Source organism: Lissotriton vulgaris, chromosome 5 (genome assembly GCF_964263255.1).
Source record: "Lissotriton vulgaris chromosome 5, aLisVul1.2, whole genome shotgun sequence".
Lineage (NCBI taxonomy): Eukaryota > Metazoa > Chordata > Amphibia > Caudata > Salamandridae > Lissotriton > Lissotriton vulgaris.
The window spans coordinates 832,712,492-832,731,396 of record NC_141693.1 but is presented as its reverse complement, the minus strand read 5'-3'; the positions used below and the strand labels follow the sequence as shown (position 1 = coordinate 832,731,396).

Here is an 18,905-nt window from a genome sequence, read left to right as displayed (position 1 = left end):
AGTATAACCAATGATTTTTGCTGCCGCACTTAGGGGCACAAAACCAAAAACAATACAAACGCACTTACATACTTTGTGGTGTAATGAAGACTGTGTGTCTCATTGTCAGCGCACCACCCAGCCAGCTCTTCAAAGGCCAACACTTACTCATGAAAGGATGCAGACGAACGCGCGCCCACCTAACTAACTGCAGACTGGTGAACGCGCCCCAAACATCTGGGTTCTATTACTGCGGCACCCTGACAGCTCGTAATTGACAATTTATTACACTCCCCTGTGCATAACCACACAGAATATGCAGGAAGTGCACAATCTGAAATCCATATGGCCTATTGCGTGAAGGCTACTAGAAACACTGCACTGCGAGGACCAATTAGCATGAAAATGCCTAAATAAACTACGGAAAAATCTCGCGCAGTGAGGAATTTTTACTTCACTATTCTGAGCCCCGTAACAAAACGGCTCGGAGCTCCGCACCACTTCGGACGAAGTGGTGACGTAGGCCGAGCCCTAAAAAGAGGGAGTTGTGTCAAAATGCATAGCTAGATTACTTAAACTGTCTTTAAACCTGCAACTTTTTAGACAATTTCTTTGTGACGCTATCCTGTAAAAAAAAAAAAACATTTGCTCCAATGGTTTTAATAATTTTCTTAGGTGGAAAAACTCCATAAAGCCGGTTGGAATGTCAAGCATTGCTATGGAGACAATGATGTATTCAAATATTTCAGTAGTGTCCTTGTGTAGGAGATGCAATTTGCAGAATCCCCCTGTTGTACCGCTTAGGTACCTCAAGCAGTTTTGACAATCTTTTTATTCCCACAAAATGTAACCAGTTGTCACTGCATTAGCATGTGGAGTACTTCAGATGCAATGGTGAGTCAGGTACCCCTTAGTGGGTATGTACCCCTTTACCACAATGACCAATATATGCCAATTTGTATTGTGCACAAAAAGTTGCGAAGAGGAAGAAGAAAGACTTTAAAAAAATTAATGTACAAGCATGCTTCAACAAATCTCTATGCGTATTCACTTTCTATGTTTTTTTTATAAACACGAATAACAAAAGTTAAACATTTCTTTCTAAACTGAGGAATAAACCCGTAGTTATCAACAACTTAACATTTCTAGAGAGCAGCAATTTCCCCCTTCAGTATTTTAAAATAATTTAATACAAAATAACTTAGTGTTAACCAAGCAAAAAAAAAAGGTTTACCTGTTATAGGAGCTTCGACTTCTATTAAGTTTTTCTCCCGCCGTAATAACGCTGCGCCTTCATTAATAATTCTAAGTGCAATTTCTTCAACTACACGACCTTCTTTGATTAAATGATTCTTCAGTACATCAACCCTGGGTCTTCCATCTGAATCAAATATTTCCTCTGATGTCAAGCGATGTGTTGGAGGAAAAGGGACTGCTACAAAAAAAGAGCAATGTCTCAGGGTACAATATCAATCAGAGTTTCTCATCTCCATTTGCGTGTATGATAGTGCAAACACTTTACTCAGTAAAAAATCAGTAATCCATTTTAGGTTGTGCAGCTGGTTTAAGAAAATACCACAACATTAGAGTGCAACACATTTTATGGAATTGTGTATAATGTTAGCACACTTGAAGGGCACCGCAGCCACTTAATTCAACAAAAAAGTTACTTACATGTAACAACATCCTCTAGCTTTGCTACCTTTGGTAAGTTCAGAAGCTTTTTAGAACGTTTCCTCATGCCTCTGATGGAGTGAGAGTTCGCACATAAGGCAACTTGCTCTATTCATGAACTTCGATTACCTTGTAATAATATTAAACAACCCTGTTCATCATTAATATTACCCTTTTCCAGTACACGCGGGTGTCCTAGAGATGCTTGCATATGTGTTTACTAACAGTAACACCGCTTGCATACTACAAAATGGCCGCTTCGCAGAAATTTAGTCTGCGCATGCGTCGGTCATACCCATGTGATGTGACGCACTCGCAGATTTGGAGGGAGAAGTTCGCTCATGCGCATTGTAGCTGATATGGCCGCTTGTCTCTAACCATGCACCTTGCTTGCATACGCTGCTTAGCATTTCTATCTATTTTCGCAATAATCATTAATCGCTATAGTTATTATGAAATAAGGGGTACAGAGTAGATTTTCATGGTGTACAGTGTATTCTATTTTGCCGTGTTATTAATTTGTTTTCGCTTACTTTTCATGTACTATGCATACATGGGCCTGGGTGAGGGACCCTACTCCATCTTGAAACCCGTTCCGACCCTGTCACGTGACGAGGGAAAACCCACACTGCGCAGAAGCAGATCTCAGCCAGCTGGCTCCTGAAGCAAGATGCGCCTGGGAACCTACCTATGTCCTGGGAGAAGATGCTGCTATCTACCTAAAATGTGTTACATTGTTTCTGTCAACTGTGTACACCCATTGTTTTTCCATATTCCTATGCCTGGGAACATGAACATAGGGGGCGGGTATGAAAAATTAAATACTCATTGTGGGAACGTAGAATTTAGGAGGTAATAGTGACCTAATCACCTCTCCTGACCAATCATAAGTTGGGACCCTGTCACTTGCAACATTTGTGGGTGGTCTGGGAACCCCAAAAGGGTATAACTAGCCTAGTTAGTTAGGGAAAATTGTCCGACTTGTCCGAGTAGCAGACCTGTCACTGACCCTACGAACTCTATAGGTGATTGATACAGAGAGCTGCGGAGCGCCCTGTCCGAATTGTCCACAAACTCCAAGGGGTGGAAATAGTCCTAGGTGCTGGCGAAACACTTTGCTCGGAGATTCGAGAACCCAATCGGGGTTATTGGCGGATTCCGTGCAGTGAGGGGGTAACGCAGGCGTTGCATCCGAAGCTGTGGGGGTTGGTCGTGCCCTTTGGTGAGCCCAGTCCTGACCCAAATCCTGAGGGGTATCCTGTCCTGGTTTTCCGTGAGCTGCTACCTGCTCACCTACTGGCTTCCTAAATCCTTGAGGGTCCTTGTCCTCGTCCCTTCCCGAAACTGACCCGTGGCCAGGGTTAGTCTTCATTCTCGTCTTAGGTAAATATACCTGTGGGTGTCCGTCATCTATCCTTTTCTTCCTGCTCTTAATAAAGCCTCTATGCCCATGATTTTCGCTCTGTTCTCTCCTCTGATGCATTTGCAAACTGTTTATTAGCATGTTCCAACTTTCCCTTTTCCTGTAGGACATATTTGAAAACCGTTTTTGATTTATTAATGTGTGGTGAACATTATAGATGCAATAAGACTTTAGCTAGATAGAATAAGATTAGGGTTAAATTACATACAGGCTATAGAAATCCACTGACTGAAGTGTTTTGACCTTACCGACCCTAGTTTAAGTCTAAACTGAATAGCATGTTCCCTGTTACCCGTACCCTTTAGAAAACTCTATTGCCCTAAATGGTGTTATCCCTTATACACAGCTATATTATCTTTTTGATTTTGCTTATTGATGTCTTTATCAGTATTTGCCTCCTAATTTTGTCACTTTAAATTACTATATAAAACTCTTAAAAAGCCTCAGGTGTCTGTGGTCATTCAAAAAGGTACATCTAATGTTAAGTGAATTAAACCAAGTGTTTCATTTGAAGTGTTATCACCTATTCTCGAGCTCCTGATCCATCAGGAGGAGTAAGTACCTGTGGTAAGTCAGGTGCTATGGTAATAGTGTTACAGGAAACACACATAGAATACTGATAGTGGCGTGTAAAATCACCCGATTTGCAAAATTGTATTCCGTAATCACGTCATGGGCCCAAGTGCGTGAAAATCTGGTAAAACTCTGAGTCGGGTGACCTGCACGCTCTATCAGTATTTTCTGGTAGCAGAGGATGGTTAGGACTAGTTAGGATAGGTAGATAAGAGAGTCACTATTGAACCGTGAAAATTAAAATGTGCTGCTAAAATTTTATTATATGCTGCTATAAAAAGGATTGTTGTTCTATTTGAATGTCATAGAATAAGTTAATTATATTGCATGAAATATTGAGTATATTACTAACCAACTGTGAGTAAGTGTTTAAAGTTGTGGGGATCCCCGGGGAAAAGAAATAGCAAGTGGTGAGTAGAATCCACTTGGCTGTAAGGTCACTGGCCAAGGGAAGGGTTAGTGCATGGTTGGGTAGAACTGGAAGCGCTAATCAAGGTTTTCCTTCTATAAATTTATTTGAAGTATAAATGTTAGCTACCAAAACCGTGGTGAAACTTGTGATATCACCTAGTAAGGGTCACAGACGGCAGGAGTAATAGGTTCTTGGAGCTTGAGTGGCAGCAAGGGAGAGCATTGGTGAAAATTGACTTAGTATATATCCCGGAAAGAAGTGAATTAGTCAAAAAAGTAGCAGGATCTCTATTGCTTGTGTGAGAAGGATAGGCGGAAGGGATCTATCCGTAGTGAATGAAAAGTAGACAAAAGTGGTTTACTTGCAGTAAAAGAAAGACTCTTTTCTTTTCTAAAACCCTTAGGCACAGTGGCAGTCGTTTCACGTTGTTAACTAAAATCTGCACTCGCACTTTAGGAAAAATTCAAAGTTTCCGTTACCTTGTAAAGGAGGGAGTCGGTCACAAGGCTGCGCTGACGTCACTCCGTGCCGCGCTGGCATTGGTAGAGCCAGCGGGTGTGTGGCGAAGCTAGAGTTGTAAGGGAGGGGTGAGCGCCGCAGAGTGAGACCGCGTTTCACGAAGGGGCCGCGCACCCATTGGTCGAACAGGTTTTTGAAATCTTAGTACTGATTGGCCGCAGGAAGTTGAAAGACGCACTAGCATTGGAAGCACTTAAGTAAACAAAATTTTCCGAACCGAGCTTGTAGGCTGTGTCGAGAGGTGTATGTGGTACCCTGAATTTTTGCCTGATCCCAGGAATTTAGGTTGTCATAGGGAGTTGATGAGCAGAGGTAGACCTCACAATATGTACGGAGTTAAGAGAAAATTGTCGCTTGCCGAAAAGATAAAGAATTATTTCAAGAAAGACAAGCCCATTCGAACTAGAGAGGGAGTAATCATTCCCCCTCCTAATACTCCCGCCTCATTCATGATGTTTGATAAAGGGTACCATACTTGTGTGTGGTTAGAAAATTGGGTAAAGTACACGGAAGAGGATGGGGTACTAGCTTTTCCCCTCAATGGTACTTTTAATGGTAGGATCTTATTTAACTTGAGAACCCGAATGGATGAATTACACCCCCGACCCGGTGGAGACAGAATATGATGGTTGAGGGACTGTTTCCGATGTTTGGGATAACTGAACAAGCAGTTGGGAAAAAGACCGAGAAGAGTCGACCTTTAATGGCCATGGGGGACTCGGAGGATGAATATCTGGAGGATTTATTGATGAAAAATCCACCTCCTTATGCTGAAGCATCAGGAACACTAAGTTCGAAAAATCCTTTTCTCCACCATGCTAGGAGTAGGAGGGCAAGCGAGACAGACCTAGCTGGTATCTGCAGTAAATCCAGTAATAGTGATGAGTTTTGTAGACCTAGTACAGCAGTCCCAAATTACCGACCTTTTGGGGAAGATAGACCAGGGTCAGCCATTCCCACTGCACCGAATATTTACCCTCCTTTGTTGCCTCAAATACTGCATGATAACTCGTCAGAAAGGGTTTTGCGAGAAAGGGAAAGAGATGTCCTGATCAAGCAAAGAAATTAACTGATTTAAACTATAGCTCAGATACATCCCAGCCCTGATGCCCTGACGATTCCTGTAACTATCGGTCCTGCTATACCCCTTTATGGGGAGAGGCAGGCTAGTCCTAAAGTTCCAATCCTTACCCCAATGCCAGTTCCCCCCAGAAAGGAGCCACTTATTGTAGATGATCAAGCAAGCGAATGTGAGTCTGTAGTCTCCCTAATGGATCTGCCCATAAGAGAGCCTAGTACCAGTGGATCTCGGTCAGGGAGTCAGACCAAGGCCAAGGAAGTCCTAATCGAAACTACATCAGGAATCCGGAGTGCCACAGTGGTGACTCCAGAGGAACTAGATAGATGGACTAAGGAGATGGATCGAGAATCTTCCCCACCCAAACCTTTGGATATTTACAGATTGAGAATAGAGATAGAGGAGTTAATGGCAGGGAATGTAGGATTAGACCGATTAAACTCCCTTAGCGAAGAAGAGTTGCTGTTTATCAGCAAAAGCCTTACCCGAAATATTAGAGTGTTCCATGAAAAACTAATGGCCGCTGCTGCAGACATGGGAATTGATGTAAGTCGATCCAAAGTCCTGCAGAAACCGTATAGGGCAGAATTTTCAGACAAGGATTTAGAAAACATGAATGTGTCAGGAAAGAGAACACAGATAAAGGAATTGTTGAACGTTCTGCAGAAATGGGGAGATCTGGACAAATGGAAAACCAGGTGGGCAAAGAAAAAGGAAGAGAGTAGGGCAAAACCAAAAGCTTCCGAATTTGTGCTAAAAGAAGTAGGTCAAGCAGAAAAACTGTATCCCATGAGGGAAGTGCCAGGTGGGAAATATGTACATGTCCCGTGGTCCCGGCATGACATTGTGTCATTTACCAACGATTTCCCAAAATTAAGGGAGAAGCCAGTGGAATGGTATAGACAGGTGGAGCGCTTTGTGAAAGTTCAAAAGTGCCTCTTGAAAGACCTGGATGGGTTCTTTGACATTGTAGTTCCAGTAGACTTATGGACCGATTGTAAAATAGACGTTGATTGGCCCAGTGAAGAATTACCAAGGGACCCCCACACTGGAGCTCCTTCCTCAGAGGTGATGAGAAAGTATGACCAAGTCATACAATTTCTAAAGAAAAAGGTGCCAGCAAAGGAAACTGATTGGACCCGAATAGATAGGACTACCCAGGACCATAATGAAACGGTCCACTCGTATTATGAGAGGCTATTGCAGGTATTCAAGACCTACAGTGGCATCGATAATATTGAAATGAAAGACATGACTCATTTTATTTATCGATTTGTGTTAGGGCTGAAACCAGAAATATCCCAGTGGATCAGAGATAATAAAATCTGTTGGCAGGGAAAGCCCATAGATGATGTTCTCAAGTAAGCTAAGTACTGTGAGGATGAAATGGAGAACAAAAAGAAGGCCCTGAAGGAGAAAGTGATGTGGGCACAGGTGAAATTGGCTGAGCAACAAGAGAAACAGTTAAGTAAAATGAATAACAATGCTCCAAACAATAACTCTGGAGGGGGAGGGAAGCCTCGAGTTAAAATGAGCAAGGCTAAAAAGAAGTTTCCCTGTCACGGGTGCGGGCAAATAGGGCACTGGAGAGACGAGTGACCACATTTACAAGCTGGTAATGCCCCCGTAAATGGTTTAAATCCACAGGTGCAGAAAGAGGGGCCACGAAAGAATCCGCATCAGGTAAATCCACCTCCATTGCCTAGAGCTCCTAGACCTAATTATAAGAATCAGGCCCAACAGAATGAGAGGGTTGAAGTGTGGGAAGGACAGAATGAGAGAAATCAGGCAACCTCACAGTTCCTGTTAAACGATACATTCCTCTGTGATGAACCATACTGACGGGGCCTGAGGGGGGAGGAAGGATAGTGCGTGCTTGGCGCATCCCTACCGGTAGACCAGTCAGGGCCATACATTGAAGGAAAGGTTGAAGGAAATGATGTCACCTTTCTGTTGGACACTGGTGCTACCCGTTCGACTGTGAGAACAGCGGATGTTCCTAACCTACCCCTCTCGGGAGAAGCTATCCAAGTATTGGGAGTATCAAATCAAATAATTAGCACTCCTGTAACTGAACCCATGGAGATTTCCATAGGAAATTTCAAAGAAATGCAAAGATTTGTGGTCTGCGATTCCAGCCCAGTAAATCTACTGGGACGTGATTTGTTGTGCAAAATGAATTGTACCATCTTTTGCACACCAAAGGGTGTTGAAATCCAAACCCCAGATGAAGATGGCCTGTACAAGCTAATGCTGTTAAGGCCTGACACAGCAGTCAAAACTCTAACCATTCATGACTTACCTGAAGAACTCCAGCAACAGGTGATACCAGAGGTATGGGATTTTACCGGGAGAGATGTAGGACTAATGGCAAATGTGGACCCAGTCAGAATAGCCATTAAACCTAATGCCACCTACCCAAAAACAAGTCAGTATAAGATGAGTGCGGAAGTGAAAGCTGGAGTCGCACTTGAAATAAACAGATTATTGGAGGCAGACATAATTCAGGAGGTGTTGAGCAGTCCTTGTAACTCACCCATAATTGGAATTAAAAAGCCTAGTGGAAAGTACAGGGTAGTGCAGGACTTGCGAAAGGTAAACCAGATTGTTGTACCTTGTTGTCCCATTGTGCCAAACCCTGCTGTGATCCTGTATCAGATTCCCTGGAATGCGGAGTGGTTCACTGTCATAGATCTGTGTCACGCATTCTTTTCCATCCCATTGCATCCAGACAGCAAATTTCTTTTCTCATTTGAGTTTGACAGTCATGTCTATGTTTGGAATCGTGTCCCCCAGGGGTACACAGAAAGCCCCTCGATCTTTAATCAGATCCTAAAAAGATGTCTTGAATCTTTAGTGCTACCAAAGAAGTCTGTCCTGGTTCAGTACATAGACGACCTTCTGGTGGCGTCTAAAAGTCAAAGCGACTGTGTTAATGATACCATTGCTCTGCTGAATCACTTGGGCAGAGGTGGACATAAGGTATCACCTGACAAATTACAGTTTTGCAAGAATTCAGTAAAATATCTAGGACCCCAAATAGAGAAAGGAATCAGAAGAGTCACTTCAGAAAGAGTCAGAATAATTCGAGATATGGAATTGCCCAGAACTCAGAAGGAAGTCAGAATGTTCCTGGGAGTTGTGGGATATTGCAGACAGTGGACTGTGGGATTTGCTGTACTTGCCAAACCTCTGATAAAATTGACCAAGAAAGGGGCAGACGATCCAGTCATCTGGGATGATGAAAGCATGACAGCTTGGATAAAATTGCGAAACTGTCTGTGCTCTGCTCCTGCACTGGGAATGCCTGATTACTCCAAGAACTTTGAGTTATTCTGTGATACACAAGACAATTGTGCACTCTCAGTCCTAACCCAGGAGCATGGTCTGACTAGACGTCCTGTGGCCTACTTTTCAGCCACGCTGGACCCAGTGGCTGCTGGGCTTCCTGGGTGTCTGAAGGCAGTAGCTGCCACATGCACGAGTCTAGAGCAAAGTGAGAACATTGTCATGGGACATCCTGTAACGGTTTATGTTCCACATTCAGTTGTGTTTATGCTAACCCGAACCAAAACCCAGTATCTCACTCCTAGTCGGCTGACTAAGTATGAGAGAATTCTTATTGGTGCAGAAAATGTGATAATTTCCAGATGCAATATTTTGAACCCTGCAACACTGTTGCCCCTTACCCAAAATGCAGAAGTGGAAGGTGAAATTGAACATAATTGCATTGACCTAACTGAGTTTAGTAGAAAACCTCGTCCTGATATAAAAGAAACGGCCCTCCCCATTGCTGACTTAGTGATGTTTGTGGATGGTTCCTGCTTGAGACATGAGGATGGTGGATTGAGTGCTGCCTATGCTGTAGTCACTCTGGAAACCACCCTAGAGGCATCATATTTGAGTGAAGTCAAATCTGCCCAAGTGGCCGAGCTCATCGCATTGGCCAGAGCTTGTAAACAAGGGAAAAGCAAACGAGTAACCGTATACACTGACAGTCAATATGGTTATGGGGTTGTTCATGACTTCGGCCAGCTATGGTTACAAAGAGAATTCATGACTTCCTCAGGTACCCCCATCAGAAATGGAAAGGTGGTGCAAACCCTATTGGAAGCAATCCAATTGCCCAAAGAATTGGCAGTAGTCAAATGTGCTGCTCACCAATCTGGAAAGGATGAAGTGACAGCCGGAAACAGATACGCTGACCAGATTGCCCAATACTGTGCACAATATAAAATGTCCCTGAAAATCCAATTATGGGGGGGCGGAAACAGCTGCCAACTTATGGTGTGTGAGAATGTATCTACCTGGAAGGAACTGAGAGAGTTGCAGCAGGCAGCAGATGAGGATGAAAAACTCAGATGGGAGACTGAGGAATGTCAACTCAGGGAAAGGGATGGTATCATGGTGAATAACACCGGTGTGCCTGTATTGCCAGACTGCATGACTGACCCAATGGTTCGGCTGATTCATGGAGATACCCATATTGGAAGGGATGCAATGTGCCGTGTGTTTGATAAGGTGTTCTACAATTCAAAATTCAGGAATATCGCGGATATGCTCTGCCAGAGGTGCCTGATGTGTCAGCAGTTCAATGTAGGAAAGAGGACCGTGGTAGAGCAAAGCACAAGTGGAAAAGCAGAAGGCCCCTTTGTCAGATTACAGGCAGATTTTATACAGTTGCCCATGTGTAGAGGATACAGATATGTCTTGGTAATAGTTTGCCTATTCTCAAGGTGGGTGGAAGCTTACCCAGCCAAGAAAAACGATGCCATTACACTAGCTAAATTGTTACTCAGAGAGCTAATACCTAGATTCGGTTTCCCAGAGACCATTGAAACAGACAGGGGTGGGCACTTTGCCAGCGCAATCCTAAAAGAGCTCTATACAGCATTCAAGATTGAGCCTAAACTACACTGTGCCTATCGTCCAGAGGCTTCTGGAATAGTGGAACAAGTGAATGGCACTATAAAGTCAAGATTGGCAAAAATGTGTGATACCACTAAATTGAACTGGATAGAAGTTTTGCCTCTTGTCTTGATGGGATTGAGGAGCATCCCGAACCGAAAGACAGGCCTGAGCCCCCATGAAGTACTAATGGGAAGAATGATGCGACAGGCATGGGTACCTGGACACAAACTGCTGAGTATTTCTGATGATTTGGTGCTAGAATACTGCAGGCAGCTGGGTGACCAAGTGCGTTCTATCTCTCACCAGATTGGAGAGACTGCTGATGAATGGCCAACCACTCCAGCCCATAAACTCAGACCTGGAGATTGGGTGGTGTTGAAGAAACACACCCGGAAGAGTTGCCTTGGACCAAAGTGGGGGAAAAGGAGGCAAGTAATCCTTGTAACTACCACTGCTGTAAAGTGTGCTGGAGTACCGAAGTGGATTCATGCCAGTCACACCAAGAAGGTAACAAAGGAAGAGGCGGCTGAGGCTGAAGGTGGTGCAGCTGAAGAGACTCCAGATGAGGGTCCAGATCTAGCTGACGTAATACTACCGAGCACCAGCCAAGACGAGTGGTTTCCAGCTGCCGACCTGATTCTTGATCCAATAAGAACCAGAAAATATTCCTACCTAGATAGAGAGTGGGATAGTGAGGGTGAGACAGGACTAGAAGAAGAAGGTCAGGTTAACGAGAATCACATCAGACCTGATCAGGAAATAGGCCAAGTAGGGACAGATCAAGTCATCGACACTCCTCCAGAGACTCCTGAAACTGGAAAGGGACAGATAGTAATCAAAGTTGAAGTTCATGCAGAAGAAAATCAAGGGGTCGAAGTGCATGAACAGGAACAGATAGAAATAGACGAACGTGTTCAGGAACTAGAGTCCAAACTGGTTGAAAATCAAGATCAAATACAGAACTTACCTGAACAAGACCAGCTTAGAAACCAGGCAGAAGAAACCGATGAGACCTGGACCTAGTCAGACAGGAAAAGAAAAAGACAGTGCCAATACAGTAGTGCCACAACGGAGTGCAAACAAGAGGGTTCAGGAGGAAGGCCAAGTGTCCTCGACCACTAAAAGGCTCAAGAAGAAGGAGAGACCAAAATATATAAAGAGACTGACACTAAGACTGAAAACGGTAGAAGAGAAATTAGAAGACCGAAAAAGAGCTGCTAGTGAAAGACAAAGAGACGAAGCTCAGCAAAATAGACGCAGTACCAGATCTAAGAAGATAAACAAAAACTATCGAAGCCCTGAATGGACCTTTTTGGTACTAGAGGAAATTGACGATCCTGAAGAAAGTGACAGAAGCGATCAGGATTCGATCGAGAATCAGAGCTCTGAGGTGGAAGACCAACCCTGAAGGGTGAAACTGCGTGAACCTCTTGAAAAAGAAACAAAGAGGGGTTCAAAAGCCACCCAGAAACGAAAATGTCTGATTCAAGTGTAAATGGAAGACCGAGAGGGAATTGTTGCAAAACTTGCTGTAAGATATGCTTATGCAGTGTAGCGATAGTTATAGTAATATGGATAGGACTAACAGTCTTTATACCTTTTATGATAAGTAAAGACACTAACCTGTACCCTACTAAACCGATGACCCCAGATCCAGAAGTTGTACATACTGAAGAAACACCACAAAGTGTAGAAAGACGTGACAACTCAGTCAGCCTGAGACAAACACGACCTGACTTAGAAGCGCCAGATGAGGAAGGACTGCATTTTCATCACATAAGAAACCGATCACGTTTAAATGTTTTTGCAAATCTTTTAGTGCATTACGTAGAAGCTATGGAAATAGAAGATTGTTATGTCTGCATGAAGCTACCTACTTCTGTAGCTGAAGGCGTGACCTATCACCATTTACCCCTGACCTATGGAATCTCCTGTAGTATATTGGCAAGCTTGTTCTATAGAAGCACTTTACAGTACTATTATTCGAATACTGACGTGATTTTTTCTGAACTACCTGTTCGGGGGCACCTGAATATTGTGCATTTCAGAAGTGAGGTGACGCGTTACATGGGAGAATATTTTTTGACTGTAGGTAACATAGATTTGACTGAAGCTCGCAGAGATAATTTGACCTGTTCATTACAGGAACAAGAGAAAATGTTCTTAAAAATGGCAGAAAGAAGGAGAGAGAAATTTCAGAAAAAGGCAGATAATGAAAGGGAGAGAACTCCTAGATGGGCTGAAAACATGGAGGGCACCTCAAATGGCGAAGCAGGTCCTGCGCTGTTGCTGGATTTTGAACGAAAAGGGAAACTCTGTCTTCATAGAGAAAAGACTAGTTACTATAACAATGTATTCATCGGTTCCAGCGAATGCGAACATAATTACAAGGTAATTGGAGGTTGGGGTTTCAAAAATGGGTCAGAACCTGTGTTTCCCGGAATTTATTACATATGTGAAAACAAGGCTTATTTCAAATTGCCGGATCACTGGTATGGGAGCTGCTACTTTGGCATTGTCTTCCCGAAAATATACCATGTGAATAACGCTGCTGGAAGCAATGAAGACACTAATGGCTTAGTGCGTAATAGACGTGAGAGCGTAGGAGAAATTATAGGTGATATTTTTAGTGCACTGATACCTGGAATGGGGGTAGTTATGAATACTCCCCGTATCTGCAAATTGTCTACAGTAGTGGATCGGTTATCAACTGACACTGCTGCTGGATTCCTGCTGGTCAATACTGAAATGGTTGCGATCAGATCAATGGTTTTACAAAATCGCCTTGCTCTTGATACCTTATTGGCAAAAGAGGGCGGGGTCTGTAGAATGCTGAAGGCGCAACATTGTTGCACTTACATTCCAGATAAAAGCATAGAAATTAAGAGATATGTGCAAAACATAACTAATTTGGAAAGAGAACTTAAACCATTGGAGGTTGATAGTGCCTGGAAAAGACTGACTGATGGTCTCTCTTCTGTAGGTAGTTGGTTCACTAACATGGGCCGTAGTCTAGTAGGAAAGATACTGATGCCAATAGCTGGAATAAGTCTGATTGTGTTTATTATAATAATTTGCTGCAAATGCCAAAAATGCAGAAAGAAGTACACTGTAAATAGGAGAGGAGTGAAATGGAATGTGGATGAACTCGAATTAGAAGAATTAAGAAGCCAGATCGAAAAAAAGGCTAAATAATCCCACCCAAATAAAGCTGCTGACAAACGGCTTAACAATAAATTTGTTGAGATAGAAATGAGTGAGATGTGAGAAAATTGAAGTTGGCATCTGTTTCCATTAGTAGTGATGATAGTAAATATCATCAAAGAGGGGATTGATGGAGTGAGAGTTCGCACATAAGGCAACTTGCTCTATTCATGAACCTCGATTAGCTTGTAATAATATTAAACAACCCTGTTCGTCATTAATATTACCCTTTTCCAGTACACGTGGGTGTCCTAGAGATGCTTGCATATGTGTTTACTAACAGTAACACCGCTTGCATACTACAAAATGGCCGCTTCGCAGAAATTTAGTCTGCGCATGCGTCGGTCATACCCATGTGATGTGACGCACTCGCAGATTTGGAGGGAGAAGTTTGCTCATGCGCATTGTAGCTGATATGGCCGCTTGTCTCTAACCATGCACCTTGCTTGCATACGCTGATTTGCATTTCTATCTATTTTCGCAATAATCATTAATCGCTATAGTTATTATGAAATAAGGGGTACAGAGTAGATTTTCATGGTGTACAGTGTATTCTATTTTGCCGTGTTATTAATTTGTTTTCGCTTACTTTTCATGTACCACGCATACATGGGCCTGGGTGAGGGACCCTACTCCATCTTGAAACCCGTTCCGACCCTGTCACGTGACGGGGGAAAACCCACACTGCGCAGAAGCAGATCTCAGCCAGCTGGCTCCTGAAGCAAGATGCGCCAGGGAACCTACCTAGGTCCTGGGAGAAGATGCTGCTATCTACCTAAAATTTGTTACATTGTTTCTGTCAACTGTGTACACCCATTGTTTTTCCATATTCCTATGCCTGGGAACATGAACATAGGGGGCGGGTATGAAAAATTAAATATTCATTGCGGGAACGTAGAATTTAGGAGGTAATAGTGACCTAATCACCTCCCCTGACCAATCATAAGTTGGGACCCTGTCACTTGCAACATTTGTGGGTGGTCTGGGAACCCCAAAAGGGTATAACTAGCCTAGTTAGTTAGGGAAAATTGTCCGACTTGTCCGAGTAGCAGACCTGTCACTGACCCTACGAACTCTATAGGTGATTGATACAGAGAGCTGCGGAGCGCTCTGTCTGAATATTCCACAAACTCCAAGGGGTGGAAATAGTCCTAGGTGCTGGCGAAACACTTTGCTGGGAGATTCGAGAACCCAATCGGGGTTATTGGCGGATTCCGTGCAGTGAGGGGGTAACGCAGGCGTTGCATCCGAAGCTGTGGGGGTTGGTCGTGCCCTTTGGTGAGCCCAGTCCTGACCCAAATCCTGAGGGGTATCCTGTCCTGGTTTTCCGTGAGCTGCTACCTGCTCACCTACTGGCTTCCTAAATCCTTGAGGGTCCTTGTCCTCGTCCCTTCCCGAAACTGACCCGTGGCCAGGGTTAGTCTTCATTCTCGTCTTAGGTAAATATACCTGTGGGTGTCCGTCATCTATCCTTCTCTTCCTGCTCTTAATAAAGCCTCTATGCCCATGATTTTCGCTCTGTTCTCTCCTCTGATGCATTTGCAAACTGTTTATTAGCATGTTCCAATTTTCCCTTTTCCTGTAGGACATATTTGAAAACCGTTTTTGATTTATTAATGTGTGGTGAACATTATAGATGCAATAAGATTAGGGTTAAATTACATATAGGCTATAGAAATTCACTGACTGATGTGTTTTGAACTTACCGACCCTAGTTTAAGTCTAAACTGAATAGCATGTTCCCTGTTACCCGTACCCTTTAGAAAACTCTATTGCCCTAAATGGTGTTATCCCTTATACACAGCTATATTATCTTTTTGATTTTGCTTATTGATGTCTTTATCAGTATTTGCCTCATAATTTTGTCACTTTAAATTACTATATAAAACTCTTAAAAAGCCTCAGGTGTCTGTGGTCATTCAAAAAGGTACATCTAATGTTAAGTGAAATAAACCAAGTGTTTCATTTGAAGTGTTATCACCTATTCTCGAGCTCCTGATCCATCAGGAGGAGTAAGTACCTGTGGTAAGTCAGGTGCTATTGTAATAGTGTTACAGGAAACACACATAGAATACTGATAGTGGCGTGTAAAATCACCCGATTTGCAAAATTGTATTCCGTAATCACGTCATGGGCCCGAGTGCGTGAAAATCTGGTAAAACTCTGAGTCAGGTGACCTGCGCGCTCTATCACCTCCTGGAGGGGTGTACTAGACCTTTTATAAACTCGACTTGACAACACGTCTTTACTGCAATACCTTCACATATTGCTTTGAGTATTTGTCAAACAAGTCTTGGATCAGCCCAGAGGAGTACAGGTCTTTCACCTCCTGCTAATGGCTGGGTTTTGCATCATAGGAAAGTGGATCCATTACAATAAACGAGGGACTATTTTATATCTGAAATGTACACTCAGCCATGACACTATTCATCACATTAATTTCTGTGTCTCTTGAATGTATTACACAGCAAGAGCAATCTTACTTTTACATCTAGGATGCATTTCTTTTCAGGAGTGTAGTGTAGTTCCTATAATCCCAAAAGGCTCTGCGCATTGGAATAACATAAACAACAGTGTAGACGTACGACTGAGGTCGACTATGTCTCTATTGAATATGTTAGACTTAATTATGAAATGCCACCTAGCTCGGAGGTGACTAGAAACTTTCGAGTAAACAAGGTGTTAACGTTACTGATTAGACAAGAAGGGATTAGTTTCTGACAACCGCATAAACATGACAACTTTGCTCCCCCAGAATAAGGAGTATATCTCCAGAGTCGCGGAAACAATAGATAGCTATTTCACTCAGTCAATCGTGCATGCTTAGTTTCACCAGGAGCGCAGAGAAATAGAGAGACGGGCGTTTTCAATAAAAAGGTTATTTATTGAGCAGTCTACTTTCTCATGCAAGAGAAGTGAATTGCCACAATTGCAATACTTGTCATAAAGTAAAGTGCGTACAGTAAAATGAGTATTATGAAATAATACTGTAAAAGCATTTATATGGTTTCTAAGCCATAAGATACTTAAAATGGATAAAATACATACAACGATAAAATAATGCCTAAATGTACTCAACTGGTGTTTCTAAGATACGCCTACCCCAGTGTACCTAACCTAAGCCTAGTACAGGGAAGGAGTAGATGAGTTACAGTTTTTGCCAAGAATCTGAATCAAGAATTCTCTGTGGATCTAATCAGCTCCGTACCTTGGTTATAGAATGAAGGAGGTCTTGTATCTCTTTCTCAGGACTCGATTTCCCAGCAACCCGCAAGGGTGACAGGGAAACACCGGAGCTGGATTTCTCGGCAGGAGAAAAGACGCGTCTCTCTCAGTGCGTCAGCAGGGAGGGTCGGCTTCCTTCGGCACTCACATCAGCAGGGCGTCGGGCAAGTAGATAGCCGATCTGCTCCAAACCACCGTGTGTTGCTTAAGGCAGATGCTGGTTTATTTATACCTGGAAGGTGCTGAGTTTGACGTAAGGTTGGACATAAGACGTCACTAAGAGCTCGCAGTTCTTTCAGGACTGCAGGAGTTCTAGGACAAATCAATACAGAAGCAGGGGGAATTTCCGGGATGCTGGAGGCTTAGTTTGTTTAAGAACGCGTTGTGCTTTCTAGGAGTCTATGGGAGTAGCCTTGCCTTATTTGGACTGCATTGGCTATGTCTTAATATGAGTATTATTCTTATGCCTATATAAAGGTATGATTTGATAGAACCACATAAGGGCATGAAATCGGGAATATTAACTAGAGTCCTAGAATCATCTACAACACCCACTCCACGTATAATGTCCATCATTACTAAATACAAAGCAATGTTTAAGCATATCTAAGCATGTGTTTTCCATCCCACCCCAAAATACATAAAATGCATTTGAAATGGTATATACACGAAAATGAGTATTATACTGTACGTTTTTTGTAAGCAGTGATGTCATTCAGATAATGCATATATTGTACATTAAGAATGTTGGTTGAATGAGTCACAAAATTTACATTTATGAAATGGCTCTTAATACAGAAGAGAAGGTTGAGACCATTTCATCACATATTTATACAAGACTGTACATGTGCTAGAGACTAAGTAAATATTGTCTCTAGAGTTTTCTAAAAATAGAAATATTGTTCTCTAAGAATAGTTCTACTTTAAGCAGAGTATCATGTGCCAAAAAAGGTAAATATTTTGGGAACTGGAAAAAATCAATTTCGCTCTCTGGGGGAAAAAAATAGTTCCTAATTTTTGTAGGTTCTGTTTACCAAAACAGAAGGCCGAATTCAGGTTTCAGGGAACGCCATGTGCTTGCTTTTTCAACAGTTATTCTCGATGTTAAAGGATTGATTGATTGATTGATTGATTTGAGGATTTATAGAGCGCGTAGCTACCCTCGGGCGTCCCAGCGCTATTGTAACAGCTTGACAGTACTCCTAGGGATGGATTATTGGGGGAACAACCAGGTTTTCAGCAGTCTACGGAATGAGAGAAGGTTGTTTTCTTTGCGGATGTTGAGGGGGAGGCTGTTCCAGAGCTTGGGAGCGGTGTAAGAAAAGCGGCGGCCGCCCGAGCGTGCTTGCCTTATTCAGGGGACGCTCGCCAGAAACAGGGTGTCCAACCTGAGCTGTCGGGTTGATTTGTGAAGCTTGATGAGAGGTCTCAATATTGGTGGGCCTTTGCCTTGTAAGATTTTATGGGCGATGCATAAGGCTTTGAAGGCAATGCGCTCTTGGATGGGAAGCCAGTGAAGCGCCTTGAGGATGGTTTAGCTGAGCATCTGGATTGCGTTCCCGTGAGTAGTCTTGCTGCAGCGTTCTGAAGTTTTTTTATGACAGCTGCTGGTGCGCCTAGGTATAGGGCGTTTCCATAGTCTAATCTCGATATGATGAGGCTCTGGATCAGAATTTTCCTAGACTGGGGGGGATAAGAGGAAGGATCTTACGGGCTGCTCGCATGAGCCCAAAGCAGGTGCCGGCTGTCTTTCTTGCTTGGGCTCTGAAGCTAAGGTCCTGGTCTAGCCAAAAGCCTAGGATTTTGATTTCTTGTTTTGGTGGGGGGGGGGGGGGTTGCCCATGCTAGGTGGCCAGGCAAGGGTTTTGGGGAGTTTGTTTGGGTCGCCTAGGAGCATAATTTCGGAT

At 43.2% G+C, this 18,905-nt stretch overlaps 1 protein-coding gene across 8 annotated transcripts in view; it reads right to left on the bottom strand.

Annotated features, from left to right (window-relative positions):
- The window catches only part of PPP3CB (protein phosphatase 3 catalytic subunit beta), a 1,016,614-nt gene that overhangs the window by 932,921 nt on the left and 64,788 nt on the right, over positions 1-18,905 (bottom strand). For 7 of the 8 annotated variants that reach the window (XM_086922326.1, XM_086922329.1, XM_086922328.1 and 4 more), the window contains exon 2: positions 1,214-1,414. In XM_086922326.1, coding sequence (XP_086778452.1) covers positions 1,214-1,414 — 201 coding nt within the window. The remainder of the gene's footprint in view (positions 1-1,213; positions 1,415-18,905) is intronic. The other variant, XM_086922327.1, reaches the window with a different exon arrangement.